The sequence below is a fragment of the Rhinatrema bivittatum genome, chromosome 9, assembly GCF_901001135.1.
Source record: "Rhinatrema bivittatum chromosome 9, aRhiBiv1.1, whole genome shotgun sequence".
Taxonomy (NCBI): Eukaryota; Metazoa; Chordata; class Amphibia; order Gymnophiona; family Rhinatrematidae; genus Rhinatrema; species Rhinatrema bivittatum.
Genome location: NC_042623.1, coordinates 133,176,515 through 133,196,226, shown reverse-complemented (window position 1 = coordinate 133,196,226; position 19,712 = coordinate 133,176,515). Strand labels below are relative to the sequence as shown.

General features: G+C 42.3%; 1 protein-coding gene across 2 annotated transcripts in view; it reads right to left on the bottom strand.

Moving 5' to 3' along the window:
- The window catches only part of STAG1 (stromal antigen 1), an 815,655-nt gene that overhangs the window by 385,423 nt on the left and 410,520 nt on the right, over window positions 1–19,712 (bottom strand). For both annotated transcript variants that reach the window (XM_029617274.1, XM_029617273.1), the window contains one exon: window positions 9,597–9,714. In XM_029617274.1, the coding sequence (XP_029473134.1) occupies window positions 9,597–9,714 (118 nt within the window). The remainder of the gene's footprint in view (window positions 1–9,596; window positions 9,715–19,712) is intronic.

Here is a 19,712-nt window from a genome sequence, read left to right as displayed (position 1 = left end):
ATTTAATCATTATGGCGTCTATTATGGATATTCTTTAATTGAAAAATGTTTTTACCCTTACGGGGTTTACAAGATAAATTTATTGAGAATACCTTTTTGACAAAAATCCATAGCAAACAAATGGCGTTTTGATTACAAACATTTTATAAAAAAAGTAAAAAAATCAAAAAGCCAATATTGGCATTATATAGTGAATATTTCTATCATTATTTAAAAAATTGGTTCAGACAAAGAAGATACACGAATAAAGGGATTGGGAGGGAGGTAAGTTTATGATTACACTACAGAAATGAAGCAAGGCCGAGGAAGGCATGCATTCAAATGTATGAAACTTACCTTTTTCCATTCCATATCATTTTTTAATTAAAATAAACAAAAATTAATATAATAAAATTTAACACAGGAGGGTGAGATTAATATTGGGATACATATATATATTGTTTGGTCTCACTTTAGCGGAGATTGGGAGAATCGATTTATAAACACTGTCAGACAGTACATTTACTGCCCACCTAAGCAAGTGGGTTGTGAAAGTCAGAAGTGCCAACCAAATTGCCCGAGCTTCTAGATGGTTGATGGACTAGGATGCTTCCTCTGAAGTCCATTTCCCTTGAGCTCCTGGCAGTGAACCCCCATATCCCAACAGACTTACATCTGTGGTTATTTTTGTCCAGACAGGGGATATCAAATCCATGTCCCAATCCAGATGTTTGTGATCTAGCTACCACTGTAAGTTCTGCCTGACTGACACTGGCAAAGACAACTGAAGTGAGTAGCCCTGGGCCTAAAGACTCCACTGTGAAAGCAAGATCGCCTGAAAAGGGTGCCTATGGCCTCTCACCCATGGAACAACCTCCAGTAGCTGCCAAGGAACCCAAGGTATGAAGACAGTACCACACTTTCCGACATCTGGCTGACCTGAGATGCCTAACCTGCTTCCAATACTTCTGGATCCTTTGTTCAATCAAGGAATTTAACTATAAGGTTCCAAACAATTCAGATGAAAAATCCACTTCTGTTTCCTCTGTATTAATAATTTGTCTCTCTTCCCTCCACTTGGATTCCTTTAGATATGATCAAATTCAAAGTAGATGAATATTTTCAAATTGTTTTTGTACTACAGGGTGGCCCATGGAAAAGTAGCCTGCCTTCAATGCATTAGTATTGAGGCGGGCTACTTTTCCATGGGCCACCCTATATTAATTTACGTATGTGGTGAAGGTTCTTTTGTCAGTCTGGATTTTTCAATTTCCTTCATTTGCCTTTATACATTTGATTTATTTACAATTATAAGGCATGTCTCATACATGGCACAGTGCTTTCAGTTACACTACTGAACATGTTCATAACAAGAACCTTCATTGCCAAATTCTACGTTGGCATGCCCTCCATCACAAAGAACTGTTTTTGCATTATATAAGCAATTGATGTGTACTGAATTACATAATAATACCGTTATAGAGTATTGTAAGCAAGAGAACATTTCTCGCAGTTTGCATATATTTTAAGGTACCCAGACTATGTATTGATGAGTCTTTTGTGGAAACCTGGAATTCTATCTTAAATGTTTGCTTCATCATATGGTGTTAATCAGAGAGACCACCAAGCAGTTAGGCAATCGATTTGATGAAGAACTGTCAACTTTAAAATTAGAAACAGGCATTGAATTGTTTGACAACAATTAAAGATCTGAAAAAAGTCCATTGACAGATTTCTTGCAGAACTTAAGAGAAAAAAAAGTGGATAAATTTACTGAAATGATAATGTTTACAGAAAGAGCTCCATATACCCTTGGAGCACCATGGATCGTTCAAAGATTCCATGCATTATAGCCTTTGCTTCTTCATCTGATGATTCCTCAGAGGCAGAAGATCTCTCTCAATCAGGTTCTTCATCTCCATCTGGTTTAGAATTACCTCCCTTAAACAAAAGGGGTCAATCCAATTGAAGAGCAAGGAAACCTGGCCCCACCAACAAGATCTGGACTCGATCAGCTACATGCAACAACCACATTAATTGGAACCAGTAATTATCAATCTGTCTGATCGTGTTTTCACAACAGATGAAACTGCAATACTGTCCAGAGAGTTTTCTTTTGTTCCTATAACATTTTATGGCTCATTTCAATTTCGGGTGAACTTTGAGAGATTTATCTATTTAATAAAATAGCTTTTTTTTAAATCTATCTCCATGTAAAATGTCTTCCATTTCATTGGTCAAAAATCCATCTCATTGTCTATTAGACCTTTTTTTACAGATTAATTAGATCCTATTTAAAAAAAAATTTGTGTTGAAGGACAAAGTGAAATTAGAATCATCACACATGAGATTTTCTGACATTCTTTTTCAATCAGAGCAGTCAGCTCTTAAGAATTTACAGTAAAACTGCACAATTATCATTAAGCCAGTTGATAAAGAGAGCAGTATCATGGTACAAAATTGCATTGACTACATCAGAGAGATATACACACAACTTAGCAATTATCAGTGTTATAAGGTTTTACGTTCAGATCCCACCAAATCTTTGCAGACTATAAGAAGTACAACCCAAAGAGCTAGAAGCTTGTTTCCTCACTACCCAAGGGGCCGATGCAATACAGTGCACTCAGCTGAACGCACTGCATAACTCGCAGTCTGACGCGGGATAAATAGGCGCTAATCCACTCCCTAATGCAATAGGGGATTCGCACCTATTTAATGCATGTCCGATGCGGAGTGAATGAGATAGCGCTCATCACACGCAAATCACATGCATCACATGCAAACTCAGTGGCCGTTTTCATTACTGGCAGACAGGCAGGTTATGAAAACCGAGGCAGAGTTTATCGGCGTCGGTCATCATAACTGGCAGCCATGGCGGCTCACATTAGCAAGAAGGCGCTAATGTCGCACAAGCAACCCTAGCGCCTCCTTCCTAGCACGACCCCCTAATTTACATATTGCATGGCGCCCCCCCTTGCGGGTGCCATGCATGAGTTAAAGCGGGCACTGAAAAGTCAGCGCCTGCTTTCCGCAAACATTATTGCATTGGCCCCCAAGAGTTGAATTCTTTGAACTTGAAAAATCCATGGAGTACCTACTATTTATGTTACCAAAAGTACATAAAAATGCTGAGCATCCTCCTGGCCTACATATTTCATCCAATGGTTATCCATTTATGTGGATGTTTTCTGAAAACCACTTGTTTCTGAAATTCCTTCTTATATAAAAGATATTACTCATGCTTTGAGCATTTTGGACGATATTACAGGACCGGTTTCAGATCTAACTTTGGTTACCATGGACGTAAATTCTTTGGACACTTGTATTGCACAAACAGATTTATTTTTATTTATTTATTTGCAGTTTTTATATACCGACATTTGTTTAGTAACCTCACATCGGTTCACAATTAACAGAAACATTGCAGCTGTGCCAACTAGAACGAACATGTGCAACCTGCTTCTGGAATACTGAAAGGTATTGTCACAGCAAGCATGTCCTCATATTTTGACTACTAGTTTATTGACTCAACTAGCCTCTTTGTATTTGATGGCCCCTTCTCTAGCAATCTTATGTTAGATTTTTGAAGATGTTTGGGTTTTACATTTGCTAGTTACATTTCCCTTTGAAGAAGATGCACTGATGATATCTTTCTGCTTTGGCTTGGTACAGAATAAGAATTATTTTTTTTGTTTCATCAATCATTAACTCTTGTGATTCACATATTCAATTTTCTATGGAGTATATTTCAATAGCTATACCCTTTTTAGATGTAAGTATACAAAAAGCTGAAAATGGGACTTTTGCTACATCACTCTTTCAAAAGTCTACAGATTGTAACTCTCTCCTCTATTTATCCAGTTTCCATCATATACATCTGATAGAAAATGTACCATATACACAAGTATCAAGGCATTTAAACACCATTCTCATTTACATTTATTTGAATTTATAAACCGCCTAACACTGTGAGGTCTAGGCAGTGAGAACAAGTTTATGTTCATAATATAGTGGAACAAATAAACATGAGACCATAAAATTGATAAAACATAAAGCAATCAAAATAAATAAGCTAAAAATTTTCAAGTTAACAAATGAATTAGTACAAAGGTGATATTCATTTGGTTACATAAGTAAAGCTTTTAAGAGAGCCATGTTTACTAACAAAGAATTACTGTTATCAGGAACCAGTGACAAGTTCACTATTGATATGGTTAATACGTCGTTTATATCTTGTTCCCAAATTATCAAGAAACATTGTCTTTTGTTGCAATTACATTCTTCTTTTGTATATAAAAAAAAAATCTGATTTTAATTTTACTAGATCTAGAATTCTTACAGGAGATGCATCAAATGGTGGTAGTGCTCTAGCATGCTTTATATTGCAGCGATGGTCAAGATGGTGAGACGGACAGTGAAATGCTAAGAGAAATTAGGGAAGCTAACCAAATTGCTAGTGCAATAATAATGGGAGACTTCAATTACCCCAATATTGACTGGGTAAATGTATCATCGGGTCACGCTAGAGAGATAACGTTCCTGGATGGAATAAATGATAGCTTTATGGAGCAATTGGTTCAGGAACAGACTAGAGAGGGAGCAATTTTAGATCTAATTCTCAGTGGCACACAGGACTTGGTGAGAGAGGTAACGGTGGTGGGGCCGCTTGGCAAAAGTGATCATAATATGATCAAATTTGATTTAATGACTGGAAGAGGAACAGTGTGCAAATCCAAGGCTCTCGTGCTAAACTTTCAAAAGGGAAACTTTGATAAAATGAGAAAAATTGTTAGAAAAAAACTGAAAGGAGCAGCTACAAAAGTAAAAAATGTCCAAGAGGCGTGGTCATTGTTAAAAAATACCATTCTAGAAGCACAATCCAGATGTATTCCACACAAAGGTGGAAAGAAGGCAAAACAATTACCGGCATGGTTAAAAGGGGAGGTGAAAGAAGCTATTTTAGCCAAAAGATCTTCATTCAAAAATTGGAAGAAAGATCCAACAGAAGAAAATAGGATAAAGCATAAACGTTGGCAAGTTAAAATTTGCAGATGACACAAAATTGTTCAGAGTAGTTAAAACACAAGCAGATTGTGATACATTGCAGGAAGACCTTGTGAGACTGGAAAATTGGGCATCCAAATGGCAGATGAAATTTAATGTGGATAAGTGCAAGGTGATGCATATAGGGAAAAATAACCCATGCTATAATTACACAATGTTGGGTTCCATATTAGGTGCTACAACCCAAGAAAGAGATCTAGGCGTCATAGTGGATAACACATTGAAATCGTCGGTTCAGTGTGCTGCGGCAGTCAAAAAAGCAAACAGAATGTTGGGAATTATTAGAAAGGGAATGGTGAATAAAACGGAAAATGTCATAATGTCTCTGTATCGCTCCATGGTGAGACCGCACCTTGAATACTGTGTACAATTCTGGTTGTCGCATCTCAAAAAAGATATAATTGCGATGGAGAAGGTACAGAGAAGGGCTACCAAAATGATAAGGGGAATGGAACAACTCCCCTATGAGGAAAGACTAAAGAGGTTAGGACTTTTCAGCTTGGAGAAGAGACGACTGAGGGGGGATATGATAGAGATGTTTAAAATCATGAGAGGTCTAGAACGGGTAGATGTGAATCGGTTATTTACTCTTTCGGATAGTAGAAAGACTAGCGGGCACTCCATGAAGTTAGCATGGGGCACATTTAAAACTAATCGGAAAAAGTTCTTTTTTACTCAACGCACAATTAAACTCTGGAATTTGTTGCCAGAGGATGTGGTTAGTGCAGTTAGTATAGCTGTGTTTAAAAAAGGATTGGATAAGTTCTTGGAGGAGAAGTCCATTACCTGCTATTAAGTTCGCTTAGAGAATAGCCACTGCCATTAGCAATGGTAACATGGAATAGACTTAGTTTTTGGGTACTTGCCAGGTTCTTATGGCCTGGATTGGCCACTGTTGGAAACAGGATGCTGGGCTTGATGGACCCTTGGTCTGACCCAGTATGGCATTTTCTTATGTTCTTATATTGCTTAATATATGCAATATTTTGCATCTGCCTGCCCACGCTCCCTCCCCTATTACAATGACCTTCTCTGAATGCGATTTTCCTGCATGAATAATGCAAATGCATGCAAAGATGGTCATGCATACGCAAATATTTAATCATGGCCAACTGAGAAGGTGGTCAGCTGCGAAAAAATACAAACCACCTCTTGGAAAAGCATTAAATGTGAGGCAGGAGGCCTGGGACCCTAATGCATGACAAAAGACTCCCGTCTCACATTTAAAGTTGTGGCAAAAAATAAAAAAAAAAAACATCCTGGCAAAGAGGGGAGGTTGAGCAGGGATCAGTGGGAGTCATAGCCACTTCAAGTGATGGCTCCAGATTTGAGACGGGGGTCAGCACTCACCCCCCCCCCCCCCACTCAACCTCCCCTCTTTCCCGGGATTTTTTTTTTGGGGTCAACAGCTCTTTAAGGCAATGGCAGCCCCAAGTTCACGGGACCACCAACACGTTAAAGGGCGGCTCACTGTGTTCTTTTATCTTGTGGCGAAAAGAACGTGCCATACAGTCACAATGTTTTCGGGGGAGGCGCCCCACTATCACAGTAACATCCCTCCCCGATATTGGGATTCTTCCTGCAAAAAAAAAAAACCAAAACCAAAAACATCGTGGCTTATAGCATTCAGGGGTAAGGGAGTTTGTGTCTCCTTTAACTTTACTCGTTGTGACGTTGCATACCAAATTCTTTCATCTGAGCCCTTCCATAGACATTTTAAGTGTGGGAAATGCTGTGTTCAGTTACTTTAAAAATAAAAGAATGTGGTAATCCATCAGATCAATGTATATTTCTTTTGCAGCATTTTACAACTTGTGCTTCAAACTTATCTATGCAATTAAATGCTCGTGATGATTACTGTACTGAGTATCCAATGGGAATGAAGTCCTTGATTTAAAGAGGGTTTTGTGCAGGGACACCCATTGGAAGTTCTTCTTTTTTGTTTGCACTGCTCCGATTGGTTGGTTTCACATGTCAATCTCAAGGTTAAAAGCTCCCGCTTTTCTGGTAAGGATGGCTCCATTTTGTGAAAAACGCCGTGAGTGAATGACTCACTAGAAAGAGCTCAATTCACAGACAAGTATGTTATCTTGAAATGCATTTCTTCTGCAAGTTTAATATTAAGAATTGGAGTAATTTTCTCTCATTTGTTTAGAATTGCAGCTCGAGCCCCTGACGAAGTTGCTACAACGAAACATGCACTGTGTCGGGTGTACCGGGCAGGACCTTTAAATTTACTGCTGCCTACATGGCAACTCAGGCAGGACATTCAATCTGCTGCTGCCATTACATTGCTGCATGATTAAGATACGTGTCTTTTTTTCTGTGGCTGTGAAACGCTATGCATTAAGCGATAAGGAAAAAGTATTATGTATTCAGTAACAAGGAAATAAAGAATTGAAGAAAAAGGAAAAACATTTGAAAAAGAGTGGAAAATCATTTAAAACGGGTTGAGTTCCTCCTATAATAAGAACTTTAACAAGACAACCTTACACAAATAAGGAAATAGTGAGCAGTTCACTTTATTTCAGGACTATATATCCTCAGTAGTGAACGCTATTAAACATGTTCTAATAAGTGCGTTTGCTCACCTATGAGCGTTTGTCTTAGGCAAAAAAGTATATATTATAATATATTTTTTTCACATACTACGTGGTTGATTCATTTTGAATGATTACTGTATATAGGCAAAACTAAGATTTCTGTGAATTTGCATAACTGAGCATAAAAGCTGTTTAGAAACTAAAAAAATCCACTGATTGTATCTCATCATATTAAAATTTATTTTAAAACTTTAAGATATTGTGACAACTGATCACATCAAAAGGAATCTGAGAGGAAGGGATAGAGAAACTTAATACAGAGGGAACAGAAGTGGATTTTTCATCTGAATTATTTGGTTCCTTACGGTTTAAATTCCTTGATTCCATAATCTGACTTTTTTTTTTCTTTTTAAATAAATTCATATAACATCAGGACATTATATCCATTTTAATTTATATGAAAAGTTGATCATCATGTTCAAAGGCACATAATCAGAGGACCAGAGTCAATCATATCCCTGTTGAGTTATATATGATTTTTGCATCTGTTCATGTGAAATGTTCTGACCAAATATGTTTTCAAAAATGTCATACATCAAATGAATAGGCTTTTTTTTCCACTTATTTTGCTCTGAGAGATCAGTAATTACAGTTTGAAGAAAAAAATTGGATTATTTTAGTTTTTCATTAATCAATTGCTTGGTCAGTTCATCACATTACTATTGAGTTTTAAACAATCTGTGCAACTGCTTGTGTGCGAGTGACGTTCTGAATTAAGTTATCAGTTGAGAGCAGAGTTCTACAAAAAGAATATAAGATCATCATATATTGTCATGCTGGGTCAGACCAAGGGTCCATCAAGCCCAGCATCTTGTTTCCAACATAGGCCAAACCAGGCCACAAGAACCTGGCAAGTACCCAAATACCAAGAAGATCCCATGCTACTGATGCAATTAATAGCAGTGGCTATTCCCTAAGTAAACTTGATTAATAGCAGTTAATGGGCTTCTCCTCCAAGAACTTATCCAAACCTTTTCTGAACCCAGCTACACTAACTGCACCAACCACATCCTCTGGCAACAAATTCCAGAGCTTAATTGTGTGTTGAGTGAAAAAGAAGTTTCTCCGATTAGTCTTAAATGTGCTACTTGCTAACTTCATGGAATGCCCCCTAGTTCTTCTATTATCCAAAAGTGTAAATAACCGATTCACATCTACTCGGTTCAAGACCTCTCATTATCTTAAAGACCTCTATCATATCCCATCTCAGCCGTCTTTTCTCGAAGCTGAACAGCCCTAACCTCTTCAGCCTTTCCTCATAGTAACACGGAATATCTAAGAACTCAGGGCAGCATGTTTTAAGCAAATGGAAACTTTAAATGTACTAGAGCATTTGTTTTATTTTTCACTGTTTTTGCTCTTTCTTGTATTTGCAGTTTTAGCATTGAAGCAGCTTTTTGTGAAATGTGGGATACAACCTTTTGGCTTTCAGTTTTGTATGATATCTTTCTTAGGCCATTGTGGAAAAGGCCTCAGTAGAATTGTTTAATAAAGTGTCTTGTGGAGGATTTTTGACCTATGATCAAAAAAGACATGCTTTAATGACAGTTTTGCTGCAGCATATCATTTGAGGTTTTTTCCTCCCATTTTGGCAGAATATTTTCAAATTGTTGTTTCTGCACTATTAAAGCATGTGGTGAAGATTCTTTTGTCTGGATTTTTTAAATTTCCTTCAAGCAACTTATTTCTATGCATTCAAGTGGACTAATATAGCAATGACACTACTTTCTTTAAAATGTAAGGCTTGGACATAACTGTAAAACATGTTTTAAGACAAATACATAAACACAAAAATAAAATTTGCAGCTTCAATAAACAAAACACTTATGAAAATGTACAAACATGTGCTCCAGTACACCCAAACAAAACATGTCAGAGCTGTGGCTACCATAAACCAAATTAGGTGAAAGGAAATCAAAATCATGTGTTAAAAAGAATAATGAATACCTTCTTCCCCTTGGATTGGTTCTTCCACCAGCAGTTCTGTCATACATTCCCAGTCTTTCAACAATTCTTGAGAGCTCTCCCACAAGCTATCCACCAAATAAGCTGCATGTTCGTGCAACTAGAAAACAATACAATATAAATAGGGTTAAAAATGATATATCCCAACAGGTTTTTTCAGGCTTTTTGTTCTTTTCTAGACTAGGCCCTCCTAAAACACATCTGCAGGAATAAGCCCAGGAAGGACTACAACAGAACCTTGTTTCTTATTTGTAGCTAATACATCACTTTACTTTAATCAACTTGAAAGCCTAATAGAGAATAGTAATAAGCCCTGAAGATGTGTAATACTAAAATATAGAACTAGGAATCCTTATTATGAGAAAATTACATTATATTAAAATGTCTATAATTTTCAAGGTTAGTTCAGATGACAAAGCAGAAACTAAAGCCCTGTTGGGCCTTTGGAAGGTGGATCTGTAATGGCCAAGCAAGGGGGAAAACTAATTTTTTCCCCATAAGGGGTGTTCTCTATAAACAGGATAATCAGCTATATAAGTGGATGACGACATCCAGTGGTGCCAATGAAGAGGGCTTCTAGCAAAGTTCAGAAAAGCCTAGAAAACTTATTTGAGTATGAATGCCAGCTTCTCTGTACTCGTGCCCACGCATCCCCTCCATCTTTGTCTTTTATACAAACTTCAGAAAACTAACCCTATAGGGAAGGCAGGCGGGTTTGAATTGCTAATTATCCTAATAAGACAGGCCTTGATTTTTCCCTACCATTTATTACTATAATACCATCTATCTTGGCATACCATCTATCGCTGCCAAGGCACTTCAGCCGCTGCACAGTTAATCTCTGGTGGTAACATGAGATACTACATTTCACCAATCTTACTTAACCTCCACTGGCTACCTGTACAGTGAAAGATCAAATATAAAACAGTTGTCCTAGTTCATAAATTTCTAGCCCAGGATACTCTCTCCTGGACTGCCTTGCTTTTGGATTTATAATCCTGCCAGGATGCTATGATCCCCGCAAAAAAAAGGGTCTTTTGGATATCAAGTCAGTGCAACAGGCTAGATTGGTTCATATAAAGGAATGGGCCTTTTCAGTTGCCACCTCGACCCTCTGGAATGCCTTACCCCAGGAGCTATGAATGTTGGACTGCCACAAAACAATCAAAAAGATGGCAAAAACATTTTCTTTAGCAGGCATTTTTACAAACTAATTACTTCCATGCTCAGAATATGAAGCTGAACTCCAGTTATGTGAATTTCCATGTTTGTTCTTTTATCTGTTTCAATATGTTTATATTTTATGTATGTTTGCTTATATGCTACCTAGGTGGCATATAAATAAATATCACCATATATCACTGGTAAGCAACTTAATTTTCTCTGTCAACAAGCAGAGTGTGCTTTTTCCTACTGGTTTCTTCCTACTTCAGGTGCCAAGCTGGTCTAAGAGTTAGGACTCCAATCTTGAACTCTGAAGCCAGTTCAAACCCCCATTAGGGTCTTGACCCTGACAAATTCGTGTGTGAATTTGTGCGAACGAAGTTATGTGAAATATGGTTGCCACATGACCTAGTATCAGAATCTGCTGATATTGATTTGATTGAGAATGGAGAAATTACTTACCTGATAATTTCATTTTCCTTAGTATAGACCAGTGATGGCCAACCTTTTGCGCTCAGTGGGTCAAAATTCATTTAAAAAATGAGCATAACTCGGGTGGTGTGTCACTTCTAGAAAAATCCATAATTTTGCGATATTTGTAGCTCTAATATTAATAACAAAACGTTATAATTTTAATATATGTTCTGTATTTATTAATAAAGCAAAAACAAATAATTCTTTACCTTACCTGCTTAGTGACTTTTTTGTTGCTGAATTTCATTGGCTAAATCTTCAATTAAAACACTCTCTCCCCCTCCAAACCCCCCCCCCCACAAACTCTTACTCCCCTGGATTTTCTCATACACACTCATGCTCTCACACTCACTGGCTCCCTCACATATATACACATACACACACACACACACTGAACCCCAGGCAGGCTCCCATTCATTTTCACACCACTCCCGCTCCATCCTCCAGGCAGGCACCAATTCATTCTCACACAGGCACCCATGCATTCACACACATACACCCCCATGCAGAGTCCCATTCATTCACATGCACACACTAAAGGCAGACCCCCCTCTCCTTTGCCAGCAACCTCAGAACCTCTCTCATTCCTCTGCTGCCACTGTCATTGCTGCCGCATGGCTATTGGGGAGGTGCCGATTGCTGCTACTGACACTGAAGCCCATTCTGCTGCCTCCTCTGTGCAGGCCCCGTGGGCTTCCACTTCCTCCATGCTGATCTCGTACATTGTGAGATCCGCATAGAGAAAGTGCTATTCTTGCACATTCCCAAAGATTACATGTGCCAATCACTAAAAAGTAATTTATTTTGTTTTTTACCTTTGCTGTCTGATCTTCATTTTCTAAAGAGTGGGTGGCTCGCCAGAATGACGGCTACTGCCTGGAGACAATACCCTTATTCAATAAACATACACATGGTTACTGTGACTCCAACATCGCTCTAAGCTACAACAGCAAGAGGAAATGTGGAAAAAAGGATTCGCACTCACAAAGTGGGGAGTAGCTGGCTTGTTACGGCGGTTACTACCCCAAACCAAATAAGCCTGATACTTCACTTTCAATGCATATCCAGCATAGCTCTCTGCTTCAACGGCAGGGGAGAAGAAAAACTGATACTTCACGCATATCCAGCATAGCTCTCTGCTTCAACGGCAGGGGAGAAGAAAAACTGATACTTCACGCATATCCAGCATAGCTCCCTGCTTCAACGGCAGGGGAGAAGAAAAACTGATACTTCACGCATATCCAGCATAGCTCCCTGCTTCAACGGCAGGGGAGAAGAAAAACTGATACTTCACTCATATCCAGCATAGCTCTCTGCTTCAACGGCAGGGGAGAAGAAAAACTGATACTTCACGCATATCCAGCATAGCTCTCTGCTTCAACGGCAGGGGAGAAGAAAAACGGATACTTCACGCATATCCAGCATAGCTCTCTGCTTCAACGGCAGGGGAGAAGAAAAACTGATACTTCACGCATATCCAGCATAGCTCTCTGCTTCAACAGCAGGGGAGAAGAAAAAAGGATTCGCACTCACAAAGCGGGGAGTAGCTGGCTTGTTACGGCGGTTACTACCCCAAACCAAATAAGCCTGATACTTCACTTTCAATGCATATCCTGCTTCAACGGCAGGGGAGAAGAAAAACTGATACTACACGCATATCCAGCATAGCTCCCTGCTTCAACGGCAGGGGAGAAGAAAAACAACCAATAAGGGCTGAATAACACAGTCTGGGTAAAACAAATAAGCATGGGTGTAGCTTGCTTATTGCGGCGGTTACTTCCCCTACTACCCATAACTAATCAAGCTTGATATTTCACTTGGTTGCAGCTCCATCACTGCTCTCTACATTAATGGTGGGGGTGGAAGGGAAATAGAACCAAAGAGCTAAGAGAAACAGATAAGTATGAGAAAAAAAAATGTGAAGCTTGCTGGGCAGACTGGATGGGCCGTTTGGTCTTCTTCTGCCGTCGTTTCTATGTTTCTATAATTGGTTGGTCACAGGCTTTTTTTCCCCACCTTCCCTTTCTTATTTTTTCCCACCTTCCCTTTCTTATTTTTTTTTGCCAATTCCTTTTATATTGTCTTTTTTTCTGTTTCTTTTCTCTCCATCTTCTTCCCTCAAACACACAGGGTCTCATTCTCACATGCATTTCTCTCTCTCACACACACACAGGCTCTCACTGTCACATGCTCTCTCTCATACAATCATTCATACACACAGTCTCTCACTGGAACATGCTGTCTGACTCTCACACACACAGGCTCTCTCTCTCTCTCCCCCACATGCTGTCTTGCTCAAGCACAGGCTCTCACTGTCACATGCTCTTTCTCTCATACAATCATTCATACACACAGGCTCTCACTGTCACATGCTGTCTGACTCTCACACACCCAGGCTCTCTCTCTCTCTCCCACATGCTGTCTTGCTCAAGCACAGGCTCTCACTGTCACATGCTCTCTCTCATACAATCATTCATACACACAGTCTCTCACTGGCACATGCTGTCTGATTCTCACACACACAGGCTCTCTCTCACTCCCACATGCTGTCGTGCTCAAGCACAGGCTCTCACTGGCACATGTTCTCTCTCATACAATCATTCATACACACAGGCTCTCACTGTCACATGCTGTCTGACTCTCACACACCCAGGCTCTCTCTCTCTCCCACATGCTGTCTTGCTAAGCACATGCTGTCTCTGCAAACATTCAGGTCCTCACTCTCACACACAATCTCTCAACTCATCTCATACACGCACACACACACACCCTCAGACCCCTCAGCCTCTCTCTCACCTCTGGGCCTCCTCTTCGCGGGTCGCCGCAGGATGGGCTCTGCGGCAGCTCTGCTACCAGGCCTCTTCCTCTTCTCGGGCCGCTGCGACTTGGGATTCGCGGCTGCACGTAAACGCAAGCGCTGCTCCTCTTCTGCACGCGCTGATGCTCCTCTTCCTTCCTGCCCACACGGCTCCGGCAACGTTTACTTCCGGGGCCGCACAGGCAGGAAGGAGGAGGAGCATCAGCTCGTTTAAACGCAATCTTTTTCTTCAGGCCGCGGCCCTGCCTATCTGCCTGTCGCTGCGCCCGGGGGCATTGGGGGGTGGAGGGGTCCGGAGGGTGGGGGGATACTAAAAAACTAGTTTTAAAGGCTCGGCGCAGCCGATTAGAAAAAGAAATTCCCGATAGTCCACGAAACGCTGCGCGTGTCAGCAAAAAGTCTCGGCGTGTCATAGGTTAGCCATCACTGGTATAGACAGATGGACTCAGGACCAATGGGTATAGTGTACTCCTGATAGCAGTTGGAGACGGATCAGATTTCAATCTGATGTCAGCCCTAGTACATATACCCCTGCAGGAAGTACATCTCTCCAATATTCTCCTCGAAAAGCAATTGTGGATATATGCATGACTGAATAGTTTGAATAACTTGGTTAACTTGATTAACTTTATAACTTGATTAACTTGATTAATTTGAACTGGTTGAATTGGTTATAGCTGGAGACTGCCAGTGCCCTCAACCGAGAAACATCGAAACCCAGTAGGATGGGTGTCCTAGTTGGAGAAAAGCATGGCTTACCCATAAATCACTCGCTATCGGGGATGTCACTCGAGAATTCCATGAACGGCAGCCGTGGGTGGGATGCTGAGTCCATCTGTCTTCACTAAGGAAAACTAAATTATCAGGTAAGTAATTTCTCCATTTCCTAGCGTGTAGCAGCTGGACTCAGGACCAATGGGATGTATAAAAGCTACTCCCGAACGGGGTGGGAGGCAGCCAGCCCGTGGCCCACTTAGTACTGCCCTTGCAAATGCTGTGTCCTCTCGAGCCTGAACATCCAGGCAGGAGAAGGTGTGTATGGAGGACCATGTCGCCGCCCGACAGATCTCGGCGGGTGACAGCATCTTGGCGTCCACCCAGAACACTGCCTGGGCTCTAGTGGAATGGGCCTTGACTTGTAACGGCGGTGGCTTGCCTGCTTCTACGTTGGCCGCCTTGATGACTTCTTTGATCCAGCGGGCTATAATTACTCGCGAGGCCGCTTCCCCTTGCTTCTTCCCCACTGTGAAGGACGAATAGATGGTCCGTCTTTCATACGGATTCCGACCTTTCCAGGTATCAGAATAGGAGTCTGCCAACATTGAGGTGGTGAGACTGCGAGATTCTTCCGAATTCTTATGCTCATCTGGTGATGGTAGCGAGATGGTTTGGTTAAGATGGAAGTGAGAAACCACTTTGGGGAGGAAGGACGGGACTGTGCGTAACTGGATGGTTCCCAGGATGAGTCTGAGGAACGGCTCCCGGCAGGACAGTGCTTGTAGCTCGGAGATACGACGGGGCGAACAGACTGCCACCAGGAAGGCTGTCTTCAATGTTAATAGTCGGAGAGACAGGCCACGAAGAGGTCTGAAGGAGGCTCCTGCTAAGAAATCTAGGACCAGGTTGAGGTTCCAAAGAGGCACTGGCCACTTTAGGGGTGGGTCTGATCTGCTTGACTCCTTTCAGAAAGCAGGAGACATCTGGGTGAGAGGCTAGGCTGCTGCTCTCACTCTTGGTTCCGTAGCATGACAATGCGGCCACCTGTACCTTGATGGAGTTGAGAAACAATCCCTTCTGTAGTCCGTTCTGCAGGAATTCCAAAATCGCAGGAATTTTGACTGAGTGTGGCATGATGTCGCGGTCCTAACACCAGGCTTCGAATACTCTCCAAATCCTTATGTATGTTAGGGATGTGGAGAACTTGCGTGCTTGGAGCAGGGTGTCAATTACTGCCCCCGAGTATCCGCTCTTCCTCAGGCGAGTCCTCTCAATGGCCAGGCCGTAAGAGAGAATCGAGCTGGATCCTCGTGGTGGATCAGCCCTTGTTGGAGAAGGTCTCTGTGTGGCGGTAGCGGGAGGGGGCTCCCTGTCAGTAGCCTTTGTATGTCTGTGTACCACGATCTTCTTGGCCAGTCCAGGGCCACTATTTATTTTATTTATTTATTTAAGGAATTTTATATACCACGGCTCGTTAGCAAACATCACCTCGGTTTACAATGAACATTAAATTAGCAACAAGCTTTACAATCCAACAGATATAAGTAATGCTATATAGCTGATAACATAGAACTTACAATAATTGAAATAAATCAAATTAGAAATTAGCTAGGGGTATAAGACTGGCGGATCAACTTAATAGTACATTATTAACAATACAGATATTTTCAGATCAGAATTAGATGGGAGATAATTACAATATTAATCATATTGCAGGTAAATAGGACACCATAGTGTGTTTAGTGTAATTAATAGTAACTGATTGGAATGAGAAGATAGTATTATATAAATGTCATGTTAAATTTTAGTTTGAAGAGAAAGGTTCACAAATTGTAGGCTTGTTTGAACACCACAGGGGACCAGTACTAGAAGTACTGGTCCCCTGTGGTGTTCTATCTTGTGGATTATTGCGCCCAATAGGGGCCACGGTGGAAAGGCGTATAAGAGAGTTTCCTGTGGCCAGGTCTGTACCAGGGCATTGATTCCTTAGGACTGAGGTTTCCGCCTGTGGCTGAAGAAGCGGGGCACTTGGGCGTTGGGCCGGTTTGCCAGGAGGTCCATAGTTGGTGTTCCCCAACAGTTTACTATCAATTGGAATGCTGTGGTTGACAGCTTCCATTCTCCTGGGTCTAGACTTTCTCTGCTGAGTTAATCCGAAGCGACGTTGTCTTTCCCCTCGATGTGGACAGCCGAGATCTCTTGAAGGTTCGCTTCTGCCCATGACATTAGGGGGTCTATTTCCAGAGACACCTTTTGGCTTCTGGTTCCTCCCTGATGGTTGATGTAGGCCACTGTTGTGGCGTTGTCAGACATTACTCTGACTGATTTGTCTCGGAGTCTGTGACCGAACCATAAGCAGGCTAGTCTGACTGCCCGGGCTTCTAGGCGATTGATGTTCCATTCCGACTCTTCTTTGTTCCATTGCCCCTGGGTGGTTAACTCCTGGCAGTGTGCTCCCCATCCTCGTAGGCTGGCGTCCGTGGTGAGCAGGATCCAGTTTGGTGAGGATAGTCTCACTCCCTGGCTCAGATGGCCTTCTTGTAGCCACCATCGTAGTTGGGTCTGAACTTTGTCCGGGAGCTGAAGACGTACGGTGTAGTTCTGGGACAGCGGATTCCATCGTGATAGTAGTGAGCACTGTAGGGGTCTCATGTGAGCTCTTGCCATTGGCACTACTTCCAGAGTGGATGCCATGAGGCCGAGGACTTGGAAGTAGTCCCATGCTGTGGGACGAAGCTCGCTCAACAGGGTTCACAACTGGATCATTAGTTTTGATCTCCTTGTCAGTGTCAGGATGACCTTGTCTTGTTTGGCATCTAGCCCGACTCCCAAGTATTCTAGAGATTGGGAGGGCTGCAGACAGCTCTTGTTTGTGTTGACCACCCACCTGAGGCTCTCCAGTAGAGTTTTGACTCTGTTGGTCGCCTGGTGACTTTCCTCTGGGGATTTCGCTCTGATCAGCCAATAGTCTAGATAAGGGTGTACGAGGATTCCTTCCTTCCTCAGTGTTGCTGCCAGTACCTCCATGATTCTTGGTGAACGTCCGGGGTGCTGTGGCTAACCCGAATGGTAGTGCCCGGAACTGGTAGTGATGGTCCAGGATCGTGAAACGTAGAAAACGCTGATGCTCTTGATGGATCGGAATGTGTAGTTAGGCTTCCGACAGATCCAGGGATGTAAGGAACTCTCCCGGTTGAATCGCCCTTACTACCAAGCGTAGGGTTTCCATGCGGAAGCGAGGGATCTTCAGGTGGTGGTTGACCAACTTGGGGTCCAGGATGGGATAATGTCCAGTATTTATTTGTTGTGCGGGCACCGGTGTTATAGTCTCTAAGGCTAGCAATCTGGTCAGGGTAGCTTCCACTGCCATTCTCTTGGAAGGGCCGTGGCAGGGGGATTCCACAAACTTGTCTGGAGGAAGGTGGTGGAAATCCAGATAATATCCCTCTCGAATGATGGCTAGGACCTACTTGTCCGAAGATATTTCGACCCATCTTTGGTAGAATAGGGCAAGTCTGCCCCCTATGGCATCTTCCTTTGGATGGGTTGGCTGATTTTCATTGTGGGGTGCGGCTGGGGCCTGGGCCCGAGCCGGCTCCCTTTTGTTGTGCTTGTTCCGAAAGGACTGGATCCTGCCTGCGGGGCGAGCCACTTAATATGTGCTTCTGTATGGGTTGAAGCGCTGTGATGCTCTGCCCCTGGAAGTTCGGGGGAAGGGTTGCTGAGTTTTCTTATTCCTGTCCTCTAGTAGCCGCGGCAGCGGGGTTTTGCCCTATTTGTTGGCTAGTTTCTCTAGTTTGCTTCGGAACAGGAGGGTTCCTTGAAGGGCATCCTTGTGAGTCTCGTTTTGGAAGATGCGTCGGCCAACCAGCTTCGGAGCCAGAGTTATCTTCTGGCTGCCACGGTTGATGACACTCCTCTAGCTGCGGAGCGCACAAGATCAGAAGCGGCATCCGTGAGGAATGATACTGCTGGTTCCAGAGCTTCCCCAGGAGTGTTGTTCCTGGTCTGTGATAAGCAGGCGCGTGTCACCATGGCACATCAGGCCGCGATCTGTAGAGACATAGCGGAGACGTCAAAAGAGGATGGACTCTAGCCGTCTGTCTTGAGCATCCTTGAGTGCTGCTCCTCCCTCAACTGGGATTTATTTATTTATTTATTGATAATTTTTAAATACCAACATTCTTGTATAATATACAAATCGTACTGGTTTACATTAAAACAGGAGATGCAGGAAAAAAAGTTACCTTTGTCAAATACATTTAACATTATGAAAATTGTTAACAAGGGATAACAACTATGAAAAAAGAGACAGATAAACAAAAGTGGAAGAAACATAGAAGTTAAAAAGAAAAAAAAACTAAAAAAGGTAGCACCAAGGGTTGCACGAAGGGGTGCATTGGTGCACGAAGGGGTACACAAAGGGGAGTGCCCCTTTGTCGCGCCCCTTCGGCGCGAGACGCCAGGTGGAAAGGCGCCGTTTACCGGCTCGACGCTGGGCTGATGACATCACAAGGGGGCGGGTCTCATGCTCACTGTTTTTCTTTATAGCGATCTCCATTCACATTTTAAAGCTGATTTTTTTTTTTTTGAGCTTTTCTCTTCAGTGAAGCATCTCAAAAGTGCCCAGTGCTGGTGGGCAGGCCCCTCCGCCTCGGTGCCAGGTGGAATGGCGCCGTTTACTGGCTCGACGCTGGGCTGATGACATCACAAGGGGGCGGGTCTCATGCTCACTGTTTTTCTTTATAGCGATCTCCATTCACATTTTAAAGCTGATTTTTTTTTTTTTGAGCTTTTCTCTTCAGTGAAGCATCTCAAAAGTGCCCAGTGCTGGTGGGCAGGCCCCTCCGCCTCGGTGCCAGGTGGAATGGCGCCGTTTACTGGCTCGACGCTGGGCTGGATGACATCACAAGGGGGTGGGTCTC